Raw genomic sequence first — 23,296 nt, 5'->3', positions numbered from 1 at the left:
AAAAGCAAAGGTGGGCTTTTGCCTTAATGCTGAATAACGCTGGTTCTAGAATCCTGTGCAAGTCTGAGCAAAAATGCATTCTCTGAAAATTGTTTTCCACTTATTGTGAATGTCAATAGATCAAGTTCAAAGACAAGGCATGATTAAAAACTGCCATTGTCTTAAATTCTACAGGCTATGAATTTCAGATAAGTTTCACCAAAAAGTCAGAGTTGACAAAACCAGTGAAGCACAGGGACACAGCACAGACACTTTGGGTTTTGAAGTTTGAGAAAATTGAAGTAGAAAGTTGATTTTGTGCGGAATACTTTTACATGCTCTAGGAAGACCCAGAATCACGACAGCTGTAGCAGTCTGTGAAAAAGTCACTATAGCCTGCTGTCACCAAGTTGCCTCCATATCTGTAGCTCCCATACCGGGTGCCAGCATTCATGTAGCCTCCAATGGTTGGCACCACCAAATCCTCTTCCTCTCCCTCTATTGCAGATGTCCCCTCCTCTGCCCTGCCCTGGTAGGTCTGGGAGTAGAGGCACTTCATTTTGCATGGAGCCTCCCATGCCAAGAAAATACAATTTTTGATAAAGATGGGAAAATTGATGGGAAAAAGATGATCTAGACAATAAATAGTGTCAGGACAAATGGCTATCCTTTGGGGTAAAAAATATTGTACCTGGGCTTCCCTGGTAGTGCAGTGGTTGAAAGCCGACCTGCCGATGCAGGGGACACAGGTTCGTGTCCCGGTCCGGGAAGGTCCCACATGCCGCGGAGCAGCTGGGCCCATGAGCCATGGCCGCTGAGCCTGCGTGTCCGGAGCCTGTGCTCCACAACGGGAGAGGCCACAACAGTGAGAGGCCCACGTACCGCAAAAAATATATATATATATAGTACCTATCTCAATACAGATATATAAATACCTTAAAGATATTGAGCTAAATGTAAAAAAAATAAAAAAAACTAACAAAGCAATGGCAGATCCATTTTATGCCATCTGGGTCTCTCTTGGAAATGATTTAGTCATTCTGTGGGATGCTTCTGGTTAGCTGACACTGTTCAAAGCAGCAAGTGGAGATGCTGCCTAGCGCCAGGACACGTGAGGAGAAGCAGCCCATATTTCTCAGCAGCACTGTGCCAAGGGGCTGTTTTCATTAAAGAGGGTCAATGAAATTAAGATTGGTGTATTAGGGGCTTCCCTGGTGGCGCAGTGGTTGAGAGTCCGCCTGCCGATGCAGGGGACACAGGTTCATGTCCTGGTCCGGGAAGATCCCACATGCTGCAGAGCGGCTGGGCCCATGAGCCATGGCCGCTGAGCCTGTGCGTCCAGAGCCTGTGCTCCGCAACAGGAGAGGCCACAGCAGTGAGAGGCCCACGTACCGCAAAAAAAAAAAAAAAAAAAAGATTGGTGTATTAGTCTGCTTGGGCTGCCACAACAAAATACCACATGGTAGTAACTAAGTCTGTGTGGCTTAAACAACAGACATTTTCTCACAGTGTTGGAGGTTAGAAGTCCTAGATCAAGGTTTGGCAGGAGCAGTTTCTCCTCCTGGCTTGCAGACAGCTGCCTTCTCCCTGTGTCCTTGAATGGCCTCTCCTTGGTTTGTGCATGTGGAAAGAAAGAGATCTCTGGTGTCTCTTCCTCTTCATAATTATAAGAACACCAGCTGCATGAGATCAGAATCCCACCCTTAGGCCTAGTTTAACTTACTTCCTTAAAGGCCCCGTCTCCAAATACAGTCACATCGGGGGTTAAAGGCTTCAACATACAAATTTTGGGGGGACACAATTTAGTCCATAACAATTGGGTTCTCAGTAGGCTAGTGATCCAGAATAAGATGGAATAGCTCCAGAAAAGACATCCCCAGATAGAGATCAAAATGAACAGTCAGATGTATCTGTTTCTCCTAAAGCTTTCTCAAAACATCATTATTCAAGATCATAATCAAGGTCAAGAGAAAGGAAACAAAAGTCACATAATGTAGGAAGAAACCGCAGGAGCCAGAACATAATAAGCAAACAGCATGCTAATGCATGAAGGGACTGAAACGAAGGTGCTACAGACTCAGATGGCAAAATAACATGACATGAATCTAAAACTAAATTAAGAAACAAATCTGGGGAATAAAATGACAAGGAACATTCTTCTCACAAAGGAAAAGAGCAACTAAATTCATCTGCAAATGGTGAGAACAGACACAAATACAAAGAATGAAAGTCACCAAGAGGCAAAAGTCATTCAACATCTAAGTCTCATAAAAGGCATCACCTTAGTAGAAGCAAGGAATGGAAAAGGTCTTGATCCTACAAGGTTGGAAAGGGCAGACAAATTACAAGAAAAGGAAATGGTGTAAAAACAAAAACAAGAAGAAACAGCTGCAGCTACTGGAGATTCTGTTCTCAATGTTGCTGCCCTGTTGCCATCAAGAACACAAGTAACTCCTCAGGTAGCTACAGAGGCTCAAAGGGCAGCCCCACAAGCTAAACCTTTGGCAGAGATCAGAATAGCCACATTTAGCTATTATAACACAGCAGCTGTGACTCCAATGAAATTCGCTGAACAGAAATAAAAAGGAAAACACTGGATATAGTTCAGCTGATGAAGAAAGTTACAAGACTCTGAAGCAACAGGAAGTACTATGTGGAAATCTAGATACTCAGTATGAAAAGATCATAAACTCATACACAAAGAGGAGTAGGATTGGGTCTCACTCTTCAACGCGAGGAATGGATACAGGTTGAAAAAGATCACACATTTAAAGTATGGGAGGGACTTCCCTGGTGGTCCAGTGGTTAACACTCCATGCTTCCACTGTAGTGGGCATGGGTTTGATCCCTGGTTGGGGAACTAAGATCCCGCATGCTACAAGGCGCGGCCAAAAAAAAAAAAAAGTATGGGACTTACAGAGTTCTTGTTCTGAAGTCAGGTCCTTGTGCACCAAACAGCTAGCATTCTAATTTGCATGGATGTCATGCTGACTTTAGTATATTGAAAAATGATTTTTACCACAAAAAAGAAATGATAATTTTGTGACATGATAAAAGATGTTAGCTTGATATGGTGGTAATCATTTTGCAATATATAAGTATATCAAGTCAATACACTATACATCTTAACTTTACACAATGTTATGTGTTATACATCAATTATACCTTGATAAAGCTGGGGGAAAAAAGAAAAACATCATTTTTTGTAACTATTAAATCAATGATACTGGTGTTAGTGTTGTAATCAGGTTAAATCTACTTCTATCAAACTTGATAGGCGGGGACTTCCCTGGTGGTACAGTGGTTAAGAATCCAACTGCCAATGCCGGGGACATGGGTTTGATCCCTGGTCCGGGAAGATCCCACATGCCATGGAGCAACTAAGCCCTTGCACCACAGCTACTGAGCCTGCGCTCGAGCGTCTGCAAGCCACAACTACTGAGCCTGCGCACCACAACTACTGAAGCCCGCGTGCCCTAGAGCCCACATGTCACAACTACTGAGCCCACATGCCACAACTACCAAGCCTGCGTGCTTCAACTACTGAATCCTGCACACCTAGAGCCCGTGCTCCGCAACGAGAAGCACGCGCACAGCAACAAAGAGTAGTCCCTGCTCACCACAACTAGAGAAAGCCCACGCGCAGCAACGAAGACCCCGCGCAGCCAAAAATAAATAAAATTTTAAAAAACAAACTTGATAGGACAATATTTTTTAGCTCATGAATTCTATTTTTCAAATATATAAAAGCTGCACATGGGATAAAATCTCACACAAATTTTTTTGCATCCACTGTCTTGTGTACCTTTGTTAACTTTTTACAGTTACTTTCATCTCTTGAAACATGAAAGAAATGTTATGTAGATTTCTTTAGACAATCTGGCCAATGTGCTACATAATCAAGCACAAATAAGCTGGGTGGCGATAATAATAAAAATGGTTTTCTCAAAAGAAAAAAAAAAGCAATGGCAATACTGGAGAATATTTTTATATACCTTCAAGCTACAAGAAGAAAGACAAGCAAACCTAACTATATAAAGTTAAAAGACAAATGGACTAGGAGAAAATATCTGCAATAAATATAACAGAAAAGGATTAGTATCCATAAAGTTAGGAAAAAAACAAACGCTTACAAATGAATAAAACAAATGAGCCGGACTTCCCTGGTGGCGCAGTGGTTAAGAATCTGCCTGCCAATGCAGGGGATACTGGTTTGAGCCCTGGTCCAGGAAGATCGCACATGCCATGGAACAACTGAGCCCATGCGCTACAACTGAAGATCCCACATGCCATGGAGCAACTAAGCCCGTGCGCCACAACTACTGAGCCTGCGCGTCACAATTACTGAGCCCACGTGCCTAGAGCCCATGCTCCACAACAAGAGAAGCCACCGCAATGGGAAGCCCACACACCACAACGAAGAGTAGCCCCTGCTCGCCGCAACTAGAGAAAGGCCGCGCACAGCAACAAAGACCCAATGCAGCCAAAAAATTTAAAAATAAATAAATAAATAAATAGATTTAAAAAAACAAAAACAAATGAGCCATTAGAAAAGTGGACAAATGCTATGGTCAGACATTTTCAAATACAAAATGACTGGTAAACAGTAAAAGATATGTGGCCTCACTAGTATTCAAGCATGCTAGGGAAAACAACAAATTTCTATTTTTTCACCCATAAGACGGCAAACATTTGAAAATATCCTTAATATTTAAAGCTGGTAAGGTTATGGGGAAATAGGACTTTGGGGAGAGGCAATTAGGCACTATCTAACAATTTAAAAAGCACACATCTTTAATTAAAGCAGCAATTCCAATTTTAGGAATCTATCCTAAAGAAACTAACACACGTGCATACAGATGCATGTGCAAGGATATCATTGCACAATAATTTGCAATAGGAAGAAACTGGGAGAAACCTGAATGCCCACAGGTAGGGTACTGAATAAAAGATTATAAATAAAAGACTATGATATATTAATATTGTGGAAAATCATGCATCACTAAAAAGCATATATGAAGTGGAAAAAGCGCCAAGACTTCTAAGTGATTAAAAAAGCAAGTTGCGGAACTATGTATGTAGTGAGATTACTTTTTACTTAAAAATTAAATAATGTATGTGACATGTGTGTGTGTGTCTGTGTGTGTACATGCATTAAAAGGCTTAATAGTGGCTACCTCTAGAAAGAGGAGTGGTATATGAGAGGGGAATGAATGCTAAGGGGGAGGACTTCTCCATTATACTTAATATATTTACTTAATATATTTAGTGACCTATATGGGAAAAGAATCTAAAGAGTAGATAATATGTATATGTATAACTGATTCACTTTGCTGTACAGCAGAAACTAACACAACATTGTAAATCAACTATACTCCAATAAAAATTAATAATAAAAAAAAGGAATGGAATACTGATACATGCTAAAGGAATGGAATACTGATACATGCTACAACAATAGATGGATATTGAAACTATTATGCTAAAGAAGCCAGTCTTCTGTGGTCCTTCTGTGGTCCAGAAGGACCACATATTATACAAATCTATTTTTATGAAATGTCCATAATAGGCAAAACTATAGATACAGGAAGTAAATTAATGGTTGCCTAGGGCTGGAGTTAGGAGGCAGTTGGAGGGAAATGGGAAGTGACTATAATGAGTAAGAGGTTTCTTTTTGGGGTGATGAAAATGTTCTAAAGTTGGTTGTGATGATGGCTATACAACTCTGTGAATATACTAAAATCCACTCAATTACACACTTCAAATGGATAAACTGTATGGTATGTGAATTATATCCCAATAAAACTGTTTTAAAAAAAAACCTTACTTTTTTAAATAAAAAGAATATATCCAGGTACTACTTGTATAATTTAAAAAACCCAAAACAATGTACTTGAAATTCCAAAAAGGGGCCTACATTTATACAGAAATTTAAGTTAAACTAGAAGTAGCAAAACAATGGGAGACTGAATAATTTGAAGAAACTGGAACATGATACAGAGAAAAAGAAACTCAGTTCCATATCTCAGAATATACTGAAATAAATTTTGTGTGTGTTAAAAAGATTTAAATAATCTTTGTGCTAAAAACTTATTAAAACATTTTTTAATTGAAAACAAATGATTTGGAATTTTGTCCCAATTGGAAGATAAACTTATGACTAGTGAAGAAGTAGAGGAGATAAACATAAAGTGGATAGTTTCAACTATGCTGAAGTGCAAATAATGAAGAGCGTAAAGTAAGAATTAGAGGGACGGCTGTATAATGGTAAAGAAATATTTGTGAATATAATGATGAATAAAAGCTTAATATCCTGGGCTTCCCTGGTGGCGCAGTGGTTGGGAGTCCACCTGCTGATGCCGGAGACATGGGTTCGTGCCCCGGTCCGGGAGGATCCCACATGCCACTGAGTGGCTGGGCCCGTGAGCCATGGCCGCTGTGCCTGCGCGTCCGGAGCCTGTGCTCCGCAACGGGAGAGGCCACAACAGTGAGAGGCCTGCGTACCGCAAAAAAAAAAAAGCTTAATATCCTAAAACTCCAGAATAAACCATGGGATATCAGGACCTTTTTTGAAAAACAAAACAAAACAAAACTGTAATGTAAGATTTGAAAGGAATGAATAAATGCAAGGAAATGCTACTTTAAATTCACTTCTAATTAAAATCCAACAGGGACTTTTGGGACCTTTACAAATTATTCAAAAATGTATAAGGATGAATAAATGGTTATAACTATTGGAGAATATTCTGAAAAAGAACCACACCCAAGGGGAATAACCGGTCTTACTGGGATATGAACCTATATTAACAACAAGTAAAACAGTGCAAAATTAACACAGAAAGAGAAACATAACTCAGTGGAACAAAGTGAAGAGTAAACACTAAATAGCGAGTGATTACTGTGCACTAGGCATACACGGGTGTACTCTGGGGATACCTCAGTCAGCAAGTCACATTCTTGTCTGGGTTATGTTCTGGGTGTGAGAAGAATGAGGCAGATAAACAAGATCTTTTCCATTGTCACACATGCTCTGAAGGAAGTAAATAGGATGATGTGATGGGGGTTACTTCAAACAGAGTGTCAAGAAAGTCTCTCTGAGGATTAACATTTGAGCTGAGTCATGAATGAAGAAGCCAGTCTTTTGAAGAGCTGAAGAGGGAAACACCTGGGAAAAATCACTCCCGTGGATAGAACAGGTGCAAAGGCCCTGAAGTAAAAATGTACTTGGACCTGAGGAGCAGAAAGGCGGCTGGAATGGCTACAGTGAAGGTGACAGTGTATATGGTGAGATCGGACAGAGAGAGACAAAGGAGCCAGACCATGTCGGGCCTTGCAGGTTGTGATAGGGAGTTTGGATTTTACTCTAAACTTAACATATTATACATTAAGGTTTCTTCAACAAGGGGAGGTAGAAATGGATTATTCACATTTAATAGAATCGTTTAGAAAAATAGTTTTAAAATAAACAAAAATATACAAAGAATTACTTTTTCAATGACTATAAGACAAACCATTATTTTTGTATTAACAAAGAAAAAAATGCTGTCAATTGTAACTGTAAGATATCATCTACTGTAATATACATCCTCATGTTAGTTATTAAAGTGTGAAAAAAATGTGTATCTTACAATAGATGAAATATAATATTATAAACCAGGAACTAGACTTAACTGGACAAATGTTTCAATTATATTACAAAAGGTTTACATGAAAAAGAACATTGTAAATTCACACATGGGGGGTTCCCTGGTGGCGCAGTGGTTGAGAGTCCGCCTGCCGATGCAGGGGACACGGGTTCGTGCCCCGGTCCAGGAAGATGCCACATGCCGCGGAGCGGCTAGGCCCGTGAGCCATGGCTGCTGAGCCTGTGCGTCTGGAACCTGTGCTCCGCAATGGAACAGCCCACAACAGTGAGAGGCCCATGTACCGCAAAAAAAAAAATAATAATAAATAATAAATTCACACATGGGAAAAGTTGGCATGATTAATAAAAATAAAAATTCAGACATTTCTGAGGTACCACTCACCTCCGAGTAGAAATTAAAAATGACGTATTTCAATGCTGGAGTTAGGAAGAAACATAAACTCATATACTTCAGGAAGCATTATAAATTAATATAACCTTCCCGAATATCTATCTAGCAACATGAATTATAATTAGAAATATTAATCCCTTGACCCAGGAATTTCATTGGGGTGTGAAGAGACACAACAGTTTGCATAAAGACTTACAGCAGTTATATTTGGGTTAATTAAAAAAAAGGAAAATGAAAACAATCAAACTAATAAAAAAAAGGAAAATGGAAACAATCAAACCATCTAGTATCTGTTCTACTGCTCTGCCACCTGGATCAGCTGAGAATACTCATTTCACCCATCCCCCATTGAAATGTTCTGCTTTGATTTACTCTTGAAATACAGAGGTTATGAAAAGGTGAGAAGCAGAAAATGCACAGTGGTCCATTCCTCCTGTCCATGTTCCTCCAAGACAGCCAAAGGCTAATGCCCCAACTACGGTGAGCTCTAAGTTTCCCCAGAATCACTCACATGAGCTTGCCCTCAGACTTCCTCAGAAAGGCCTCTTGTAAAACCCTTAGGGATACTGAAGTCAGATGGTGACACTGTTCAGCTTATCTTCTTGCGGGAGCTTTCATCTAGTAGTGGCAAATTATCCTTTCCTTACACAACTACTTACACTCAGTTTTTCCAAACTAACAAAGTATCATTTAGGGAATATACATCACATGATAAAACTATAAAGAGAAGCAAAGCAATGATCAACTTAAAAGTCTGAAGAAAGGGACTTCCCTGGTAGTCCAGTGGTAAAGAATCCACCTTGCAATGCAAGGGATGCAGGTTCGATCCCTGGTTGGGGAACTAAGATCCCACATGCTATGGGGCAACCAAACCCATGTGCCACAACTACTGAGCTCGAGTGCCTCAACGAGAGAACCCACGTGCTGCAAAAACTACAAAGCCCACTCACTCTGGAGCCTACACGCCAAAACTAGAGAGAGAAAACCCACACACCACAAGTAGAGAGAAGCCCGTGAGCCGCAATGAAGACCCAACACAGCCAAAAAAAAAAAGAAAAAGAAAAGAAGGAAAATAAATAAATAAAGTCTTTAAAAAGTCTGAAGAAGGATGCAATGAACAAGGGGGACGGAACTGAGGAGGGACATACGGGGGCTTTGAGGTACTAGCAATGTACTATTTCTTAATCTGGGTGAGAGTTTCATTTTATTGGCATTCCTCAAACTGCATAGGCATGTTTTCCGTAGTTTTTGTATATACGTTTCACAATAAAAATTATTTAAAAAACAGCAATAATCTTATTGGGATTCTGATTGGGTTTTCAGTAATTTATAAGCTGGAAGTACAGCTGACACTTGACCAACACAGGTTTGAACAGTGCGGGTCCACTTACACTCAGATTTTTTTCAATAGTAAACACTATAGTACTATACAATCCCCAGTTGGTTGAATCTGAAGACGCAGAACCACGGATATGGAGGAACCGTGTACACGGAGGAACTGGGTATACAGGAGGGCCTACTGTAAATTATATAGGGATTTTCGACAGCACGGTGGGTCAGCACTTCTAACCCCTGTGTTGTTCAAGGGTCAACTGTACTGACAGTTTTAAAAGTTTTTTCCACAGGCAAAGCGTATGTTTTATTCATTTATTTTGCTCTTTTATCATATTTTCAGTAGAATTTTAAAGTTTTCTTCATATAGATCTTACACATTTTTTACATTTATTCTTGGGTATCTTAAGGAAGGTTTTCCTACTGTGAATGGGCCCCTTTTAAATATTATATTTTCTAACTTATTATTGCTAAGGGAAAGCTATTAGTTTTTATACATTAAACTTGTATCCAGTCCCTTACTGAACTATATTGCTCATTCTAATTGTTTTCCAGTTGATTGTTTTGGAATTTCTAGGTAGATAATAATTTCATCTGCAACCATTATATATTCTGAAGCCTAGTGAAGCCAGTCACTCATTACTGCCCTTCTTCCCTCAGAACATACTTCTGCATTTCTTGGCCATTCACTTTTCCTCATAAACTTTCTCTTTACCAAGTTCTATACAATCTCCTGGATTGGGACCTCCCTGGCAGTCCAGTGGTTGAGACTCTGTGCTTCCACTGGAGGGGGCACGGGTTGGATCCCTGGTTGGGGAACTAAGATCCTGCATGCCACGTGGGATGGCCAAAAAAAAATTTTTTAAAAAAAAGATCTTCTGGATTTATACTTGGTTCCCCATTTAATCTATTGATTACTACTGTCATCTTTGCTCAACTCTTCCCTATAAGGGGCTTATAGCTCCACTGATTTCAAGTATTCCTTTATGTTTTTCCTTTAAAATTTTACAATTGTAGGGCCTTCGCTGGTGGTCCAGTGGCTAAGACTCCATGCTCCCAATGCAGGGGGCCTGGGTTCGATGACTGGTCAGGAAACTAGATCCCACATGCACCAACTAAAGATCCCACGTGCTGCAACTAAGACCCAATGCAGCCAAATAAATAAATAAATAAACAAAGATTTTATAATTTTATTGGAATCAATATCAAGTATTCCATACTAAGTTAATTTCTAAACACTAAATATCCTTTGTCACTACTGTAAGTGAAATTTCTTTAATTATGAATTTCCTAGCTGTTTTCACAAAAAATAGGAAATTCAATTTTGACGAACTGATCTCATATTCTGCCATGTTGCTCATATCATTCATTACTTGCCACAATCTCCCCCCCCCCTTTTTTTTAAGGTTTACTAGGTACATAATCAGGCTCTCTTACAGTAATAACTTACCTCTCTCCTCCTTTACTATGTTACTTCTTCATTTCTTTTTTAATCACTCATTACAAATGTTTGCTCAAATTAGAATAACAGTAAGAGACACCTTGTTTTCATAAATGCCTGTAGATTTCTCCCCTGAGATAACACTGGCTCTGGCTCTTGGTTTTAAAACTAAAATTGGCTGTTTCTGGGTGACTGGGGGAGAAGAGAAGAAAGATGTTTTCCACTGTATACTCTTGGTATTCCTTTTGAATTTTGAACCACATAAGTGTATTATTTCTTCAACAATAAATAGTTTATACTGAATAAAGAAAACATGCACTAAATAATCAAGTAAAAATGCTTCCTATTCCAATTTAAGAGTATTTCGGAAACATAATTTGGGTAATCATTTCTCTCCGCACGTACTGATGAAATTATATTAGTTATATTTTTCTTACTGTTGTAATAGAGACTCTAAGAATATGTCATTGTTAAACTGACTTGTATCCTTGGAATAAAGATTATTTGGACATAATAAATAATTCTTCTAGTATACAGTATTCCTGAGAAAGAATTTTAGAGCTAGAAAGAACACCTAGTATACTTATAAATAAACACACATACACACACACACACACACAGAGCCAAAACATAAAACAAAAACCCTAACGCCAACAAAACTTAAATGATTTAAGACCATGCTGCTTGCTAACAGGAGAGTCCAAAACAAGAGCCAGGTCTCATGACTCCTTGGTTCAACTGATTATTCGCTAAGATTTTATTTAATAATTCTGTCCAATAAAAATATGCAATATCAGGGACCTCCCTGGTGGTGCAGTGGTTAAGAATCTGCCTGCCAATGCAGGGTACACAGATTCAATCCCTGGTCCAGGAAGATCCCACATGCTGCAGAGTAACTAAGCCTGTGCACCACAACTACTGAGCCTGTGCTCCAGCCCGCGAGCCACAACTACTGAGCCCACGTGCCGCAACTACCGCAGCCCGCGCACCTAGAGCCTGTGCTCCGCAGCAAGAGAAGCCACTGCAATGAGAAGCCTGCGCACAGCAACAAGGAGTAGCCCCCGCTCTCCGCAACTAGAGAAAGCCTGCGCACAGCAACGAAAACCCAACGCAGCCAAAAATAAAATAAATTTTTTTTTTAAATGCAGTATCTGACTCACATTTTCTTTGTGAGAAGCTTTTGGATCATAACCAATTTACTCCATAAAATACACTTAAGCAGTATGATTTTTTAGTCTGAGTCTAAAAAATAACTTACATAATAGAGGTCTTACTGTACTAAAATCTACTGAGTCTATTAGGGAGTCAGTTTTTCATTTTACCTTTCTTATTTCATCCTGATATTGGATTCAGTGTCTTTGGATATTTATTTTTTGAGGTCAGCTATTTCAAATATATTGGCATTATAACTATGTATATCATCCGCTAAAACATTTTAATGTTTTCTACTTCTGACTTTTATCCTTTTTATATTAGGATAATTATTTACTGATTTTATTGTCTTCTCAATGATGAAAACTCTTAGTTCCTATTATTTTTACCTTTTCTTTATCTATCTTCCCAAATCCAGTACATGCTAAGTATTTAATAAATGTCCACGACATTATAAAGTTACACTTCTCGTTTTGTCTTGTTAATATGCATTTCTCTTTTGTCTTGAAGTGCATCTCCTCTAATAACTGCATCTCAATTTTAAAATTACCACTATATATTTTACCTTTATTTTCTAATACACTTATAATATGCACATTTCTATAGCATTCTACAGTGTATAATAATATAAAGTACATTGTCACAACTGAATTCTACAACCTAGTATTTCGGGTTTTTTTAGTTGAAATACAGTTGACATACAACATTATGTTAGTTTCAGATATACTACATAGTGATTTGACATTTGCATACATTATCATACAATCACCAAGGTAAGTCTAGCAACCATCTCTTTCAAAACAAAGTTATTAAAATATTATTGACTATATTCCTTAAGCCGTATATTATATCTTTGTGGCTCATTTATTTTATAACTGGAGGTTTGTACCTCTTAATCCCCTTCACCTATTTTGCCCTCCACCTCCATCCCCCCTTCCCTCTGGCAACCACCCATTTGTTCTCTGTACCTGTAAGTCTGTTCCATTTTTACAACCTAGTAGTTCTATATCAGATGGTGGATCCATGATTCAAACCCAGGTTTTCTGACTCTAGATCTTGAGCTCTTTCTGTTATGCCACATTGACTCTCAATGTCCAATCGAACTCAGGTGTTAAGAAAGCATTTAAAGGGACTTCCCTGGTGGTGCAGTGGTTAAGAATCCGCCTGCCAATGCAGGGGACATGGGTTCGATCCCTGGTCTGGGAAGATCCCACATGCTGCGGAGCAACTAAGTCCGTCCGCCACAACTACTGAGCCTGAGCACTAGAGCCCACACGCCACAACTACTGAGCCCACGTGCCACAACTACTGAAGCCCATGCACTCTAGGGCCTGCGTGCCGCAACTACTGAGCCTGCATGCTGCAAATACTAAAGCCCGCGCACTGCAACTACTGAAGCCTGCATGCCTAGAGCCCATGCTCTGCAACAAAAGAAGCCACTGCAATGAGAAGCCCACTCATAAAAGTAGCCCCCACTCACCGCAACTAGAGAAAGCCCACAGGCAGCAACAAAGACCCAATGCAGCCAAAAAAAAAAAAGCATTTAAAATTATCTTAGAGATGAATCTTTTTTGGATGTTTCTAGTATTTATTTATATTTTTATATATGATAAGTGAATATACTATATGAAAATTTAAAACTAACCATTTTAAGTCATTTTCTGAACGTGAATGGGTGTAAATAAATAAATAAAACTTAAGAGAGGGGAGACAGCAGAAGCAAGAACTACAATCCTGCAGCATGTGGGACGAAAACCACATGCAGAGAAAGATAGACAAAATGAAAAAGCAGAGGACTATGTACCAGATGAAAGAATAAGATAAAACCCCAGAAAAACAATAAATGAAGTGGAGATAGGCAACCTTCCAGAAAAAGAATTCAGAATAATGACAGTGAAGATGATCCAGGACCTCAGAAAAAGAATGGAGGCAAAGATCGAGAAAAAGCAAGAAATATTTAACAAAGACATAGAAGAATTAAAGAATAAACACCTAGAAGAATTAAAGAACAAACAGAGATGAACAATACAATAACTGAAATGAAAAATACACTAGAAGGAATCAATAGCAGAATAACTGTGACAGAAAAATGGATAAGTGACCTGGAAGACAGAATGATGGAATTCACTGCTATGGAACAGAATAAAGAAAAAAAAATGAAAGGAAATGAAGACAGCCTAAGAGACCTCTGGGACAACATTAAATGCAGCAACATTCACATTATAGGGGTCCCAGAAGGAGAAGAGAGACAGGACCCAAGAAAATATTTGAAGAGATTACATTTGAAAACTTCCCTAAAACTTCCCTAACATGGGAAAGGAAATAGCTACCCAACTCCAGGAAGCACAGAGAGTCCCAGGCAGGATAAACCCAAGGAGAAGCACGCCAAGACACATAGTAATCAAACTGACAAAAGTTAAAGACAAAGAAAAATTATTAAAAGCAACAAGGGAAGAACGACAAATAACATACAAGGGAACTCTCATAAGGTTAACAGCTGATATCTCAGAAGAAACCCTACAAGCCAGAAGGGAGTGGCACGATATATTTAAAGTGATGAAAGGGAAGAACCTACAACCAAGATTACTCTACCCAGCAAGGATCTCATTCAGATTTGACGGAGAAATCAAAAGCTTTACAGACAAGCAAAACCTAAGAGAATTCAGCACCACCAACCCAGCTCTACAACAAATGCTGAAGGACCTTCTTGTGGGAAACACAGGAGAAGAAAAGGAGCTACAAAAACAAACCCAAAACAATTAAGAAAATGGTAATAGGAAAATACATATCAATAACTACCTTAAATGTGAATGGATTAAATACTCGAACCAAAAGACACAGGCTCACTGAGTGGATACAAAAACAAGACCCATGTATATGTTGTCTACAAGAGACCCACTTCAGACCTAGGGACACATACAGACTGAAAGTGAGGGGATAGAAAAAGATTTCCCGTGCAAATGGAAATCAAAAGAAAGCTGGAGTAACAATGCTCATATCAGATAAAATAGACTTTAAAGAATGTTACAAGAGACAAGGAAGGACACTACATAATGATCAAGGGATCAATCCAAGAAGAAGATATAACAATTATAAATATATATGCACCCAACAAAGGAGCACCTCAATACATAAGGCAAATGCTAACAGCTATATAAAAGGAAATCAACAGTAACACAATAATAGTGGGGGATGTTAACACCTCACTTACACCAATGGACAGATCATCCAGACAGAAAATTAATAAGGAAACACAAGCTTTAAATGATACAATAGACCAGACAGATTTAATTGATATTTATAGGACATTCCATCCGAAAACAGCAGATTACACTTTCTTCTCAAGTGCACACAGAACATTCTCCAGGATAGATAACAGCTTGGGTCACAAATCAAGGCTCAGTAAATTTAAGAAAACTGAAATCATATCAAGCATCTTTTCTGACCACAATGCTATGAGATTAGAAATAAATTACAGGGAAAAAAAGTAAAAAACACAAACACATGAAGGCTAAACAATACGTTACTAAATAACCAAGAGATCACTGAAGAAATCAAAGAAAACAAACAAAAGTCCAGGACCAGATGGCCTAACAGGTGAATTCTATCAAACATTTAGAGAAGAGCTAACACTTATCCTTCTAAAACTCTTCCAAAAAATTGCAGAGGAAGGAACACTCCCAAACTCATTCTACGAGGCTACCATCACCCTGATACAAAAACCAGACAAAGATGTCACAAAGAAAGAAAATTACAGGCCAATATCACTGATGAATATAGATGCAAAAATCCTCGACAAAATACTAGCAAACAGAATCCAACAACACATTAAAAGGATCATACACCATGCAAGTGGGATTTATCCCAGGGATGCAAAGATTCTTCAAAATACACAAATCAATCAATGTGATACACCATATTAACAAATTGAAGAATAAAAACCATATGATCATCTCAACAGATGCAGAAAAAGCTTTGACAAAATTCAACACCCATTTATGATAAAAACTCTCCAGAAAGTGAGCACAGAGGGAACCTACCTCAACATAATAAAGGCCATATACGACAAACCCACAGCAAACATCATTCTCAATGGTGAAAAACTGAAAGCATTTTCTCTAAGATCAGGAATAAGACAAGGATGTCCACTCTCGCCACTATTATTCAACATAGTCTTCAAAGTCCTAGCCACGGCAATCAGAGAAGAAAAAGAAATAAAAGGAATACAAATTGGAAAAGAAAAAGTAAAACTGTCACTGTTTGCAGAATACATGATACTATTACATACAGAATCCTAAAGATGCCACCAGAAAACTACTAGAGCTAATCAATGAATTTGGTAAAGTTGCAGGATACAAAATAAATGCACAGAAATCTCTTGCATTCCTATACACTAACAATGAAAGACCAGAAAGAAATTAAGGAAACAATCCCATTCACCATTGCAGCAAAAAGAATAAAATACCTAGGAATAAACCTACCTAAGGAGGTAAAAGAACTACTCAGAAAACTGTAAGACACCGATGAAAGAAATCAAAGATGACACAAACAGATGGAGAGATACACCACGTTATTGGATTGGAAGAATCAATACTCTGAAAATGAGTATACTACACAAAGCAATCTACAGATTCAATGCAATCCCTACCAAACTACCTATGGCATTTTTTACAGAACCAGAACAAAAAAATCTTAAAATCTGTATGGAGACACAAAAGACTCCGAATAGCCAAATCAATCTTGAGGGAAAAAAAAGGAGCTGAAGGAATAAGACTCCCTGACTACAGACTATATTACAAAGCTACAGAAATAAAGACAATATGGTACTGGCACAAAAACAGAAATATAGATCAATGGACCAGGACAGAAAGCCCAGAGATAAACCCATGCACCTATGGTCAACTAATCTATGACAAAGGAGGCAAGGATATACAATGGAGAAAAGACAGTCTCTTCAATAAATGGTCCTGGGAAAATTGGGCAGCTACATGAAAAAGAATGAAATTAGAACACTCCCCAACACCACACACAAAAATAAACTCAAAGGGGCTTCCCTGGTGGTGCAGTGGTTGACAGTCCACCTGCTGATGCAGGGGACACAGGTTCGTGCCCTGGTCCGGGAAGATCCCACATGCCGCGGAGCGGCTGGGCCCGTGAGCCATGGCTGCTGAGCCTGCGCGTCCGGAGCCTGTGCTCCGCAACAAGATAAGTAAACTCAAAATGGATTAAAGAACTAAATGTAAGACTGAACACTATAAAACTCTTAGAGGAAAACATAGGAAGAACACTCTTTGACATAAATCACAGCAAGATCCTTTTTGACCCACCTCCTAGAGTAATGGTATTAAAAACAAAAATAAATAAATGGGACCTAATGAAACTTAAAAACTTTTGCACAGCAAAGGAAACTATAAACAAGACGAAAGGACAACCCTCAGAATGGGAGAAAATATTTGCAAATGAATCAATGGACAAAGGATTAATCTCCAAAATATATAAACAGCTCATGCAGCTCAGTATTAAAAAAAAAACAACCCAACCAGAAAATGGGTCGAAGACCTAAATAGACGTTTCTCCAAAGAAGACATACAGAGAGCCAAGAGGCACATGAAAAGCTGCTCAGCATCACTAATTATTAGAGAAATGCAAATCAAAACTACAATGAGGTATCACCTCACACTGGTTAGAATGGACATCATCAGAAAATCTACAAACAATGAGACTGCCCCGGTGGCGCAGTGGTTAAGAGTCCTCCTGCCAATGCATGGGACACGGGTTCAAGCCCTGGTCCGGGAAGATCCCACATGCCACAGAGCAACTAGGTCCATGAGCCACAACTGCTGAGCATGCGCTCTGGAGCCTGTGAGCCACAACTACGGAGCCTGCATGCCACAACTACTGAAGCCCTTGCACCTAGAGCACATGCTCCACAACAAGAGAAGCCACTGCTGTGAGAAGCCTGCGCACCGCAACCAAGCCCCCGCTCGCTGCAACTAGAGAAAGTCCATGCACAGCAACGAAGACCCAACACAGCCAAAAATTAATTAATTAATTTAAAAAAAAAGAAAGAAAGAAAATCTACAAAAAAATGCTGGAGAGGGTGTGGAGAAAAGGGAACCCTCTTGCACTGCTGGTGGGAATGTAAACTTATATAGCCACTATGGAGAACAGAATGGAGGCTCCTTAAAAAACTAAAAACAGAATTACCATATGAGCCAGCAATCCTACTGCTGGGCATGTACCCAGAGAAAACCATAATTCAAAAAGACACATGCACCCCAATGTTCACTGCAGCACTATTTTCAATAGCCAGGTCATGGAAGCAACCTAAATGCCCATCGACAGACGAATGGATAAAGAAGATGTGGTACATGTATACAATGGAATGTTACTCAGCCATAAAAAGGAACAAAGTTCGGTCACTTGTAGAGATGTGGATGGACCTAGAGAGTGTCATACAGAGTGAAGTAAGTCAGAAAGAGAAAAACAAATATCGTATATTAACGCATATATGTGGAATCTAAAAAAATGGTACAAATGAACTGGTTTGCAAGGCAGAAACAGAGACACAGATGTAGAGAACAAACGTATGGACACTAAGGAGGGAAAGAGGGTGGGATGAATTGGGAGATTGGGATTGACATACATACACTAATGTGTACAAAATAGATAACTAATAAGAACCGCTGTAGGGCTTCCCTGGTGGCGCAGTGGTTGAGAGTCTGCCTGCCGATGCAGGGGACACGGGTTTGTGCCCCGGTCTGGGAAGATCCCACATGCCGCGAAGCGGCTGGGCCCGTGAGCCATGGCCGCTGAGCCTGCGCGTCCGGAGCCTGTGCTCCGCAACGGGAGAGGCCACAGCAGTGAGAGGCCCACGTACCGCAAAAAAAAAATTAAAATAATAAAAAATTTAAAAAAAGAACCTGCTGTATAAAAATAAATAAAATTTAAAAGAAAATAATAAAATAAAATTTAAAAATTGCTATGTCCAAGTATATAACTTTTTGGAAGAGTGTAGTATATCTGAAATAAAAATACACATTTAAAATTTCCATTTATTTGTCCCAAGGTATATTAAATTTAGCTTCTTTAATTTTATCTTAACAAAATAAAATATAGTTATAAGCATGTAAATTTTATAATCTATAGCTAGAGTTTTCTATAATTGTTGTTATTAGGTTTTAATGCATGCTCCTTCTGAGTGCTTTCAACTTAACTTGTTCAGTCACTTAAAGCCTATCTAGAATATCATGTACAAAATGACGGAATTGTACTAAATTAATAGTTCCCAGTACAGGGTTCCTACATATCTCAATTTCCATGAAGGTAATGAAAAGAAATCTGTAAGCCATTTCTAATTTTCAAAAAGCCTAAAAAACCATGTTTACCTATGTCAAGATTGCTCAGACTAGATAAAACATCAAGTTTCTTTGCTTTAGGCTAGAGTTACAAGTGAAAATACAAAGTATGCATTTTTAAATGTCATTTAGTTTGATACTTGAAAAAAATCTTAAAACATGATGTGACACTGTAACTTATAATGAGAAATATTTGGTATTCATCCTTGTATCTGGCAAAGGGCTCCTAAAAACCTTGGAACTTCCTAAGTGATAAAGGTACCTTTTGTTCTGTTAATAAGGTGACTTTTGGAAAGCACCCAGGAATGGGGACTGGTTGCCAGAGGAACCAACCATGTGATTGTGGGAACTTTCAGTCCTACTTCCAGACCTCTGGGGAGGGGAGAGGGGCTGCAAACTCAATCAGTCATCAATGGCCAATGATTTAATCAATCATGCCTATGTAAAGAGGCCTCCTTAAAACCCAAAAGGAACAGGGTTCGGAGAGTTTCCAAGCTAGTAAACATGTGGATATTCGAGGAGAGTTGCATGCCTGAAGAGGGCATAGAGGCTCCACGCCCTTTCCCCATCTTCCATCTGGCTGTTCCTAAGTTATACCCTTTTAAATTAAGCTGGTAAACTAGTAAGTAAAATGTTTCTCTAGAAAGTTCTGCGAGCCACTCTAGCAAATAAACTGAACCTGAGGAGGAAATCATGGAAATCTTCAAGCTATATGCTGTCAGTCAGACGCACAGGTGACAGACAACCTGGACTTGAGACTGGTATCTATCTCCAGGTAGACAGTGTCAGAATTGAGCAAATTTATGGGACACCTGGTTACTGTCCATGGAGAACTGAGTTAATTGCTTGGGGTGGGGGTGAGTACACACATTGGAACTGGTGTCAGCCTCGTATAAGAAAACTAAGGGAGTGAGAGGGCTGGAGAAGAATCTCTAAGAATTTTTAAAGGTTGCTAAGGAGCGTTCTCATAGCACCATCTGGTGGACATCTAGTAACTTTCACCAAGTATCAAAAAAGAGACTGACAAAAGGATCTACAGATGGTTACTCAAAAATCCCACGCAGGGCTTCCCTGGTGGCGCAGTGGTTGAGAGTCCACCTGCCGATGCAGGGGACACGGGTTCGTGCCCCGGTCCGGGAAGATCCCACATGCCGCGGAGCAGCTGGGCCCGTGAGCCATGGCTCCTGAGCCTGCGCGTCCAGAGCCCACGCTCTGCAACGGGAGAGGCCACAACAGTGAGAGGCCCGCGTACCGCAAAAACAAAAAAAAAAACAAAAAAAAAAACAAAAAAATCCCATGCAAACTCTCTGAAGTGGCTGCCATCATTACCTGCTACACATACCTGGATGAGGTCCAAGATCCCAAGTTCACTCTCTGATGAATCCACACAAAATACAAAATAGAGGGTAGCATAATGCCGATAAATCAGTTTGTAGTCAGAGCCACCAATCAAACTGTGGAAAATGGGAAACATTTAAATGCCTATATCTTAACTGAATATATCAAAGACAAACTCTGTGCCAAGGGAGGAGAAGGGGCCCAACAGAAAGGGGGAGGACAGGCCAAACAATAGGCCATTTCTACCAGGTGAATGGCAACCAAATTGGCAGAGGTGCCTAAAGCCATTTTACCTCCCCTTTTCTTCTGCCCATCCTCCCAGGCACCAAACTTGTAAATATCTGAAGCACAACCATTTAGCAGCTTCCAGAACAGAACTGGGTCTCTCCCTGAGCAGATTTAGCTCAGCTCAGCTCAAGTTGCATCAGGTACTCACTTGACACTTGAGTACTGCCTGAAGAAGCAATAATGATGAAGGTCACCCAAAAGTGGATGTATGGGGGTCTTCCCTGGTGGCGCAGTGGTTGAGAGTCCACCTGCCGATGCAGGGGACATGGGTTCTTGCCCCAGTCCAGGAAGATCCCACATGCGGCAGAGCAGCTGGGCCCGTGAGCCATGGCCACTGAGCCTGCGCGTCCGGAGCCTGTGCTCCGCAACGGGAGAGGCCACAACAGTGAGAGGCCCGCGTATCACAAAAGAAAAAAAAAAAAAAGTGGATGTATGGGGAGAAAACTGATCATTTACCTTCCACCCTCCAAGAAGTTACAGATGTTGTCATCCCGCTTGAGAACTAGATGGAAGGTCTCTCGAATAATCTGCTGTTGAATTTCTTCTGGCTATGGAATAAAAGAAATAAAGTGAATCAGTGGGAAAGTCTGAAAAACTACATCCCATCAGTGAGGATGGACAGGAAGGCAAGGGCTTCCAAACTAGGAATGATTTGAACATTTGGTACCAGTTTACAGAAAAGACAGAAATGATGAGTAGAGAAAAAGTAAAAGGGGAATCTATGGAAAAATTGACGACAAGTCTCTGTTACAGGAATTAAAATAGGGTATATTTACCTAGATATCTAGTCCCTAACCATTACCATCCTGATAGGTAAGCTGATATTTCTTTACTGTGAATAACCAAGGAAAGGAGAACTGACAAACTCTCATACAAGGTCAAAGAATAACTAGAAGGCCTGGTTCCGAAATATTTTGTCTTACTCTAGAAAACATCTATGCCAGGGCAAATAACAAACGTTAATAGGTCTAACACTTTAAGGAAGTCAAGATGTAATCGTGTACGTGCTTTAAAAACCTGCATTTGCCATCTTCTGTACTGGTAATACAGACATTACATATAAGATGCTGTGTTACCAACAAAGTACTACAGAGAAAGACAAAAAATGTTCTATTTACAGATTAGAATCTTGAACAATTACAGAGGTATAAACACCTTTTCTCACTTACTACACTCCAGAAAGCTCAACTGTGATGGAATCTCTTGATAACTCATATTTGATTTCCATTTATACATATGAAGTTCATAGTAAGTATGGTTTTTAAAAAAGGATAGTGGGAGGGAGAAATCAATCATTAAGGCAGAAGTAGGGATTCCCTGGAGGTCCAGTGGTTAAGGCTTGGCGCTTTCAATGCAGGGGATTCAGATTCCATTCCTAATCGGGGAACTAAGATCCTACATGCTGCATGGCCAAAAAAAAAAAAAAAAGACAAAAGTAATTAAAAGCTCTAGACCAGTGCCCAATGTATAATGGGATTTCCCTGGCAGTCCAGTGGTTAGGACTCTGCACTTTCACTGCCAAAGGCACAGTTTCAATCCCTGGTTGGGGAACTAAGATTCTGCAAGCCACGTGGCAGGGCCAAAAAAAATCTCAATGTATAATGAATCACCCGGGAATGTTGTTAAAATGCAGATTTTAATTTAGTAGGTCTGGGCTAAGTCCTGAGACTGCATTTCTAACAAGTTTCCAGGTGATAACAATGCTGCTGGTCTGAGGACAACATTTTGAGTAGCAAAGCTTAAGAAAACCTTCAGATTGGACTTCCCTTAAAGAGTCAGAACATAGATTCAAGTAACATTAACCCCTTTCTTCCTACAGCATTGAATTTAGACTTGAAATGGTTAGTTATTTAAACGAAACAGGAAAAAACAGGGAAAATGTCATTGTGGAGAAATTACTTTTCATAACCTTGACTGACACTGGTATACAGTGGCTCTCTCATTTACCAAATGGATAAATGAAAACTTGCTAATAACTGGTCACTGTAAGTTTGAGTAAATCAATCACTATTTTCTGGTTTCCATTTAAAGAATTCAGAAAGCTCACAGACGCCAGGATGCTGTAAAGGATTAACTCTGTGTACCCAGAAATACAAAACATGCTAAGCATCAGCACTTTTTTAAACTGACCAAAACATCTTGCAAAGCCTTTTATCTGATTCTACAGGGAAGTGGTGATAGTCAGTGGGTAAGCACTATGAAATGGTGAGGTTACCTAATTTCTAATTCAACAAAATAGCAAACTACCAATTGCTTACATCTCTCAATCATTTTAATAATCCCTCATATCTTTTAGTACTCTGCAGTTTTCAAGGTAACTTTCACTTAGGAATTAATTTAGGTCTTATAAAAATCCTATGCTCTCCAAAGAA

The 23,296-nt window shown here is 39.4% G+C and overlaps 1 protein-coding gene across 3 annotated transcripts in view; it reads right to left on the bottom strand.

Annotated features, from left to right (window-relative positions):
* The window catches only part of AP3S2 (adaptor related protein complex 3 subunit sigma 2), a 57,765-nt gene that overhangs the window by 32,583 nt on the left and 1,886 nt on the right, over window positions 1-23,296 (bottom strand). For all 3 annotated transcript variants that reach the window (XM_027089373.1, XM_027089376.1, XM_027089375.1), the window contains exons 2-3: window positions 21,381-21,472; window positions 20,641-20,752 (exon numbers count right to left, since the gene is read on the bottom strand). In XM_027089373.1, the coding sequence (XP_026945174.1) occupies window positions 20,641-20,752; window positions 21,381-21,472 (204 nt within the window). The remainder of the gene's footprint in view (window positions 1-20,640; window positions 20,753-21,380; window positions 21,473-23,296) is intronic.

This window comes from Aethalodelphis obliquidens, unplaced genomic scaffold (assembly GCF_003676395.1).
Source record: "Aethalodelphis obliquidens isolate GAN/ISIS:26980383/991018 unplaced genomic scaffold, ASM367639v1 scaffold65, whole genome shotgun sequence".
Taxonomy (NCBI): domain Eukaryota; kingdom Metazoa; phylum Chordata; class Mammalia; order Artiodactyla; family Delphinidae; genus Aethalodelphis; species Aethalodelphis obliquidens.
The sequence above is the reverse complement of the archived record's forward strand: the minus strand, read 5'-3'. Positions and strand labels throughout refer to the sequence as shown.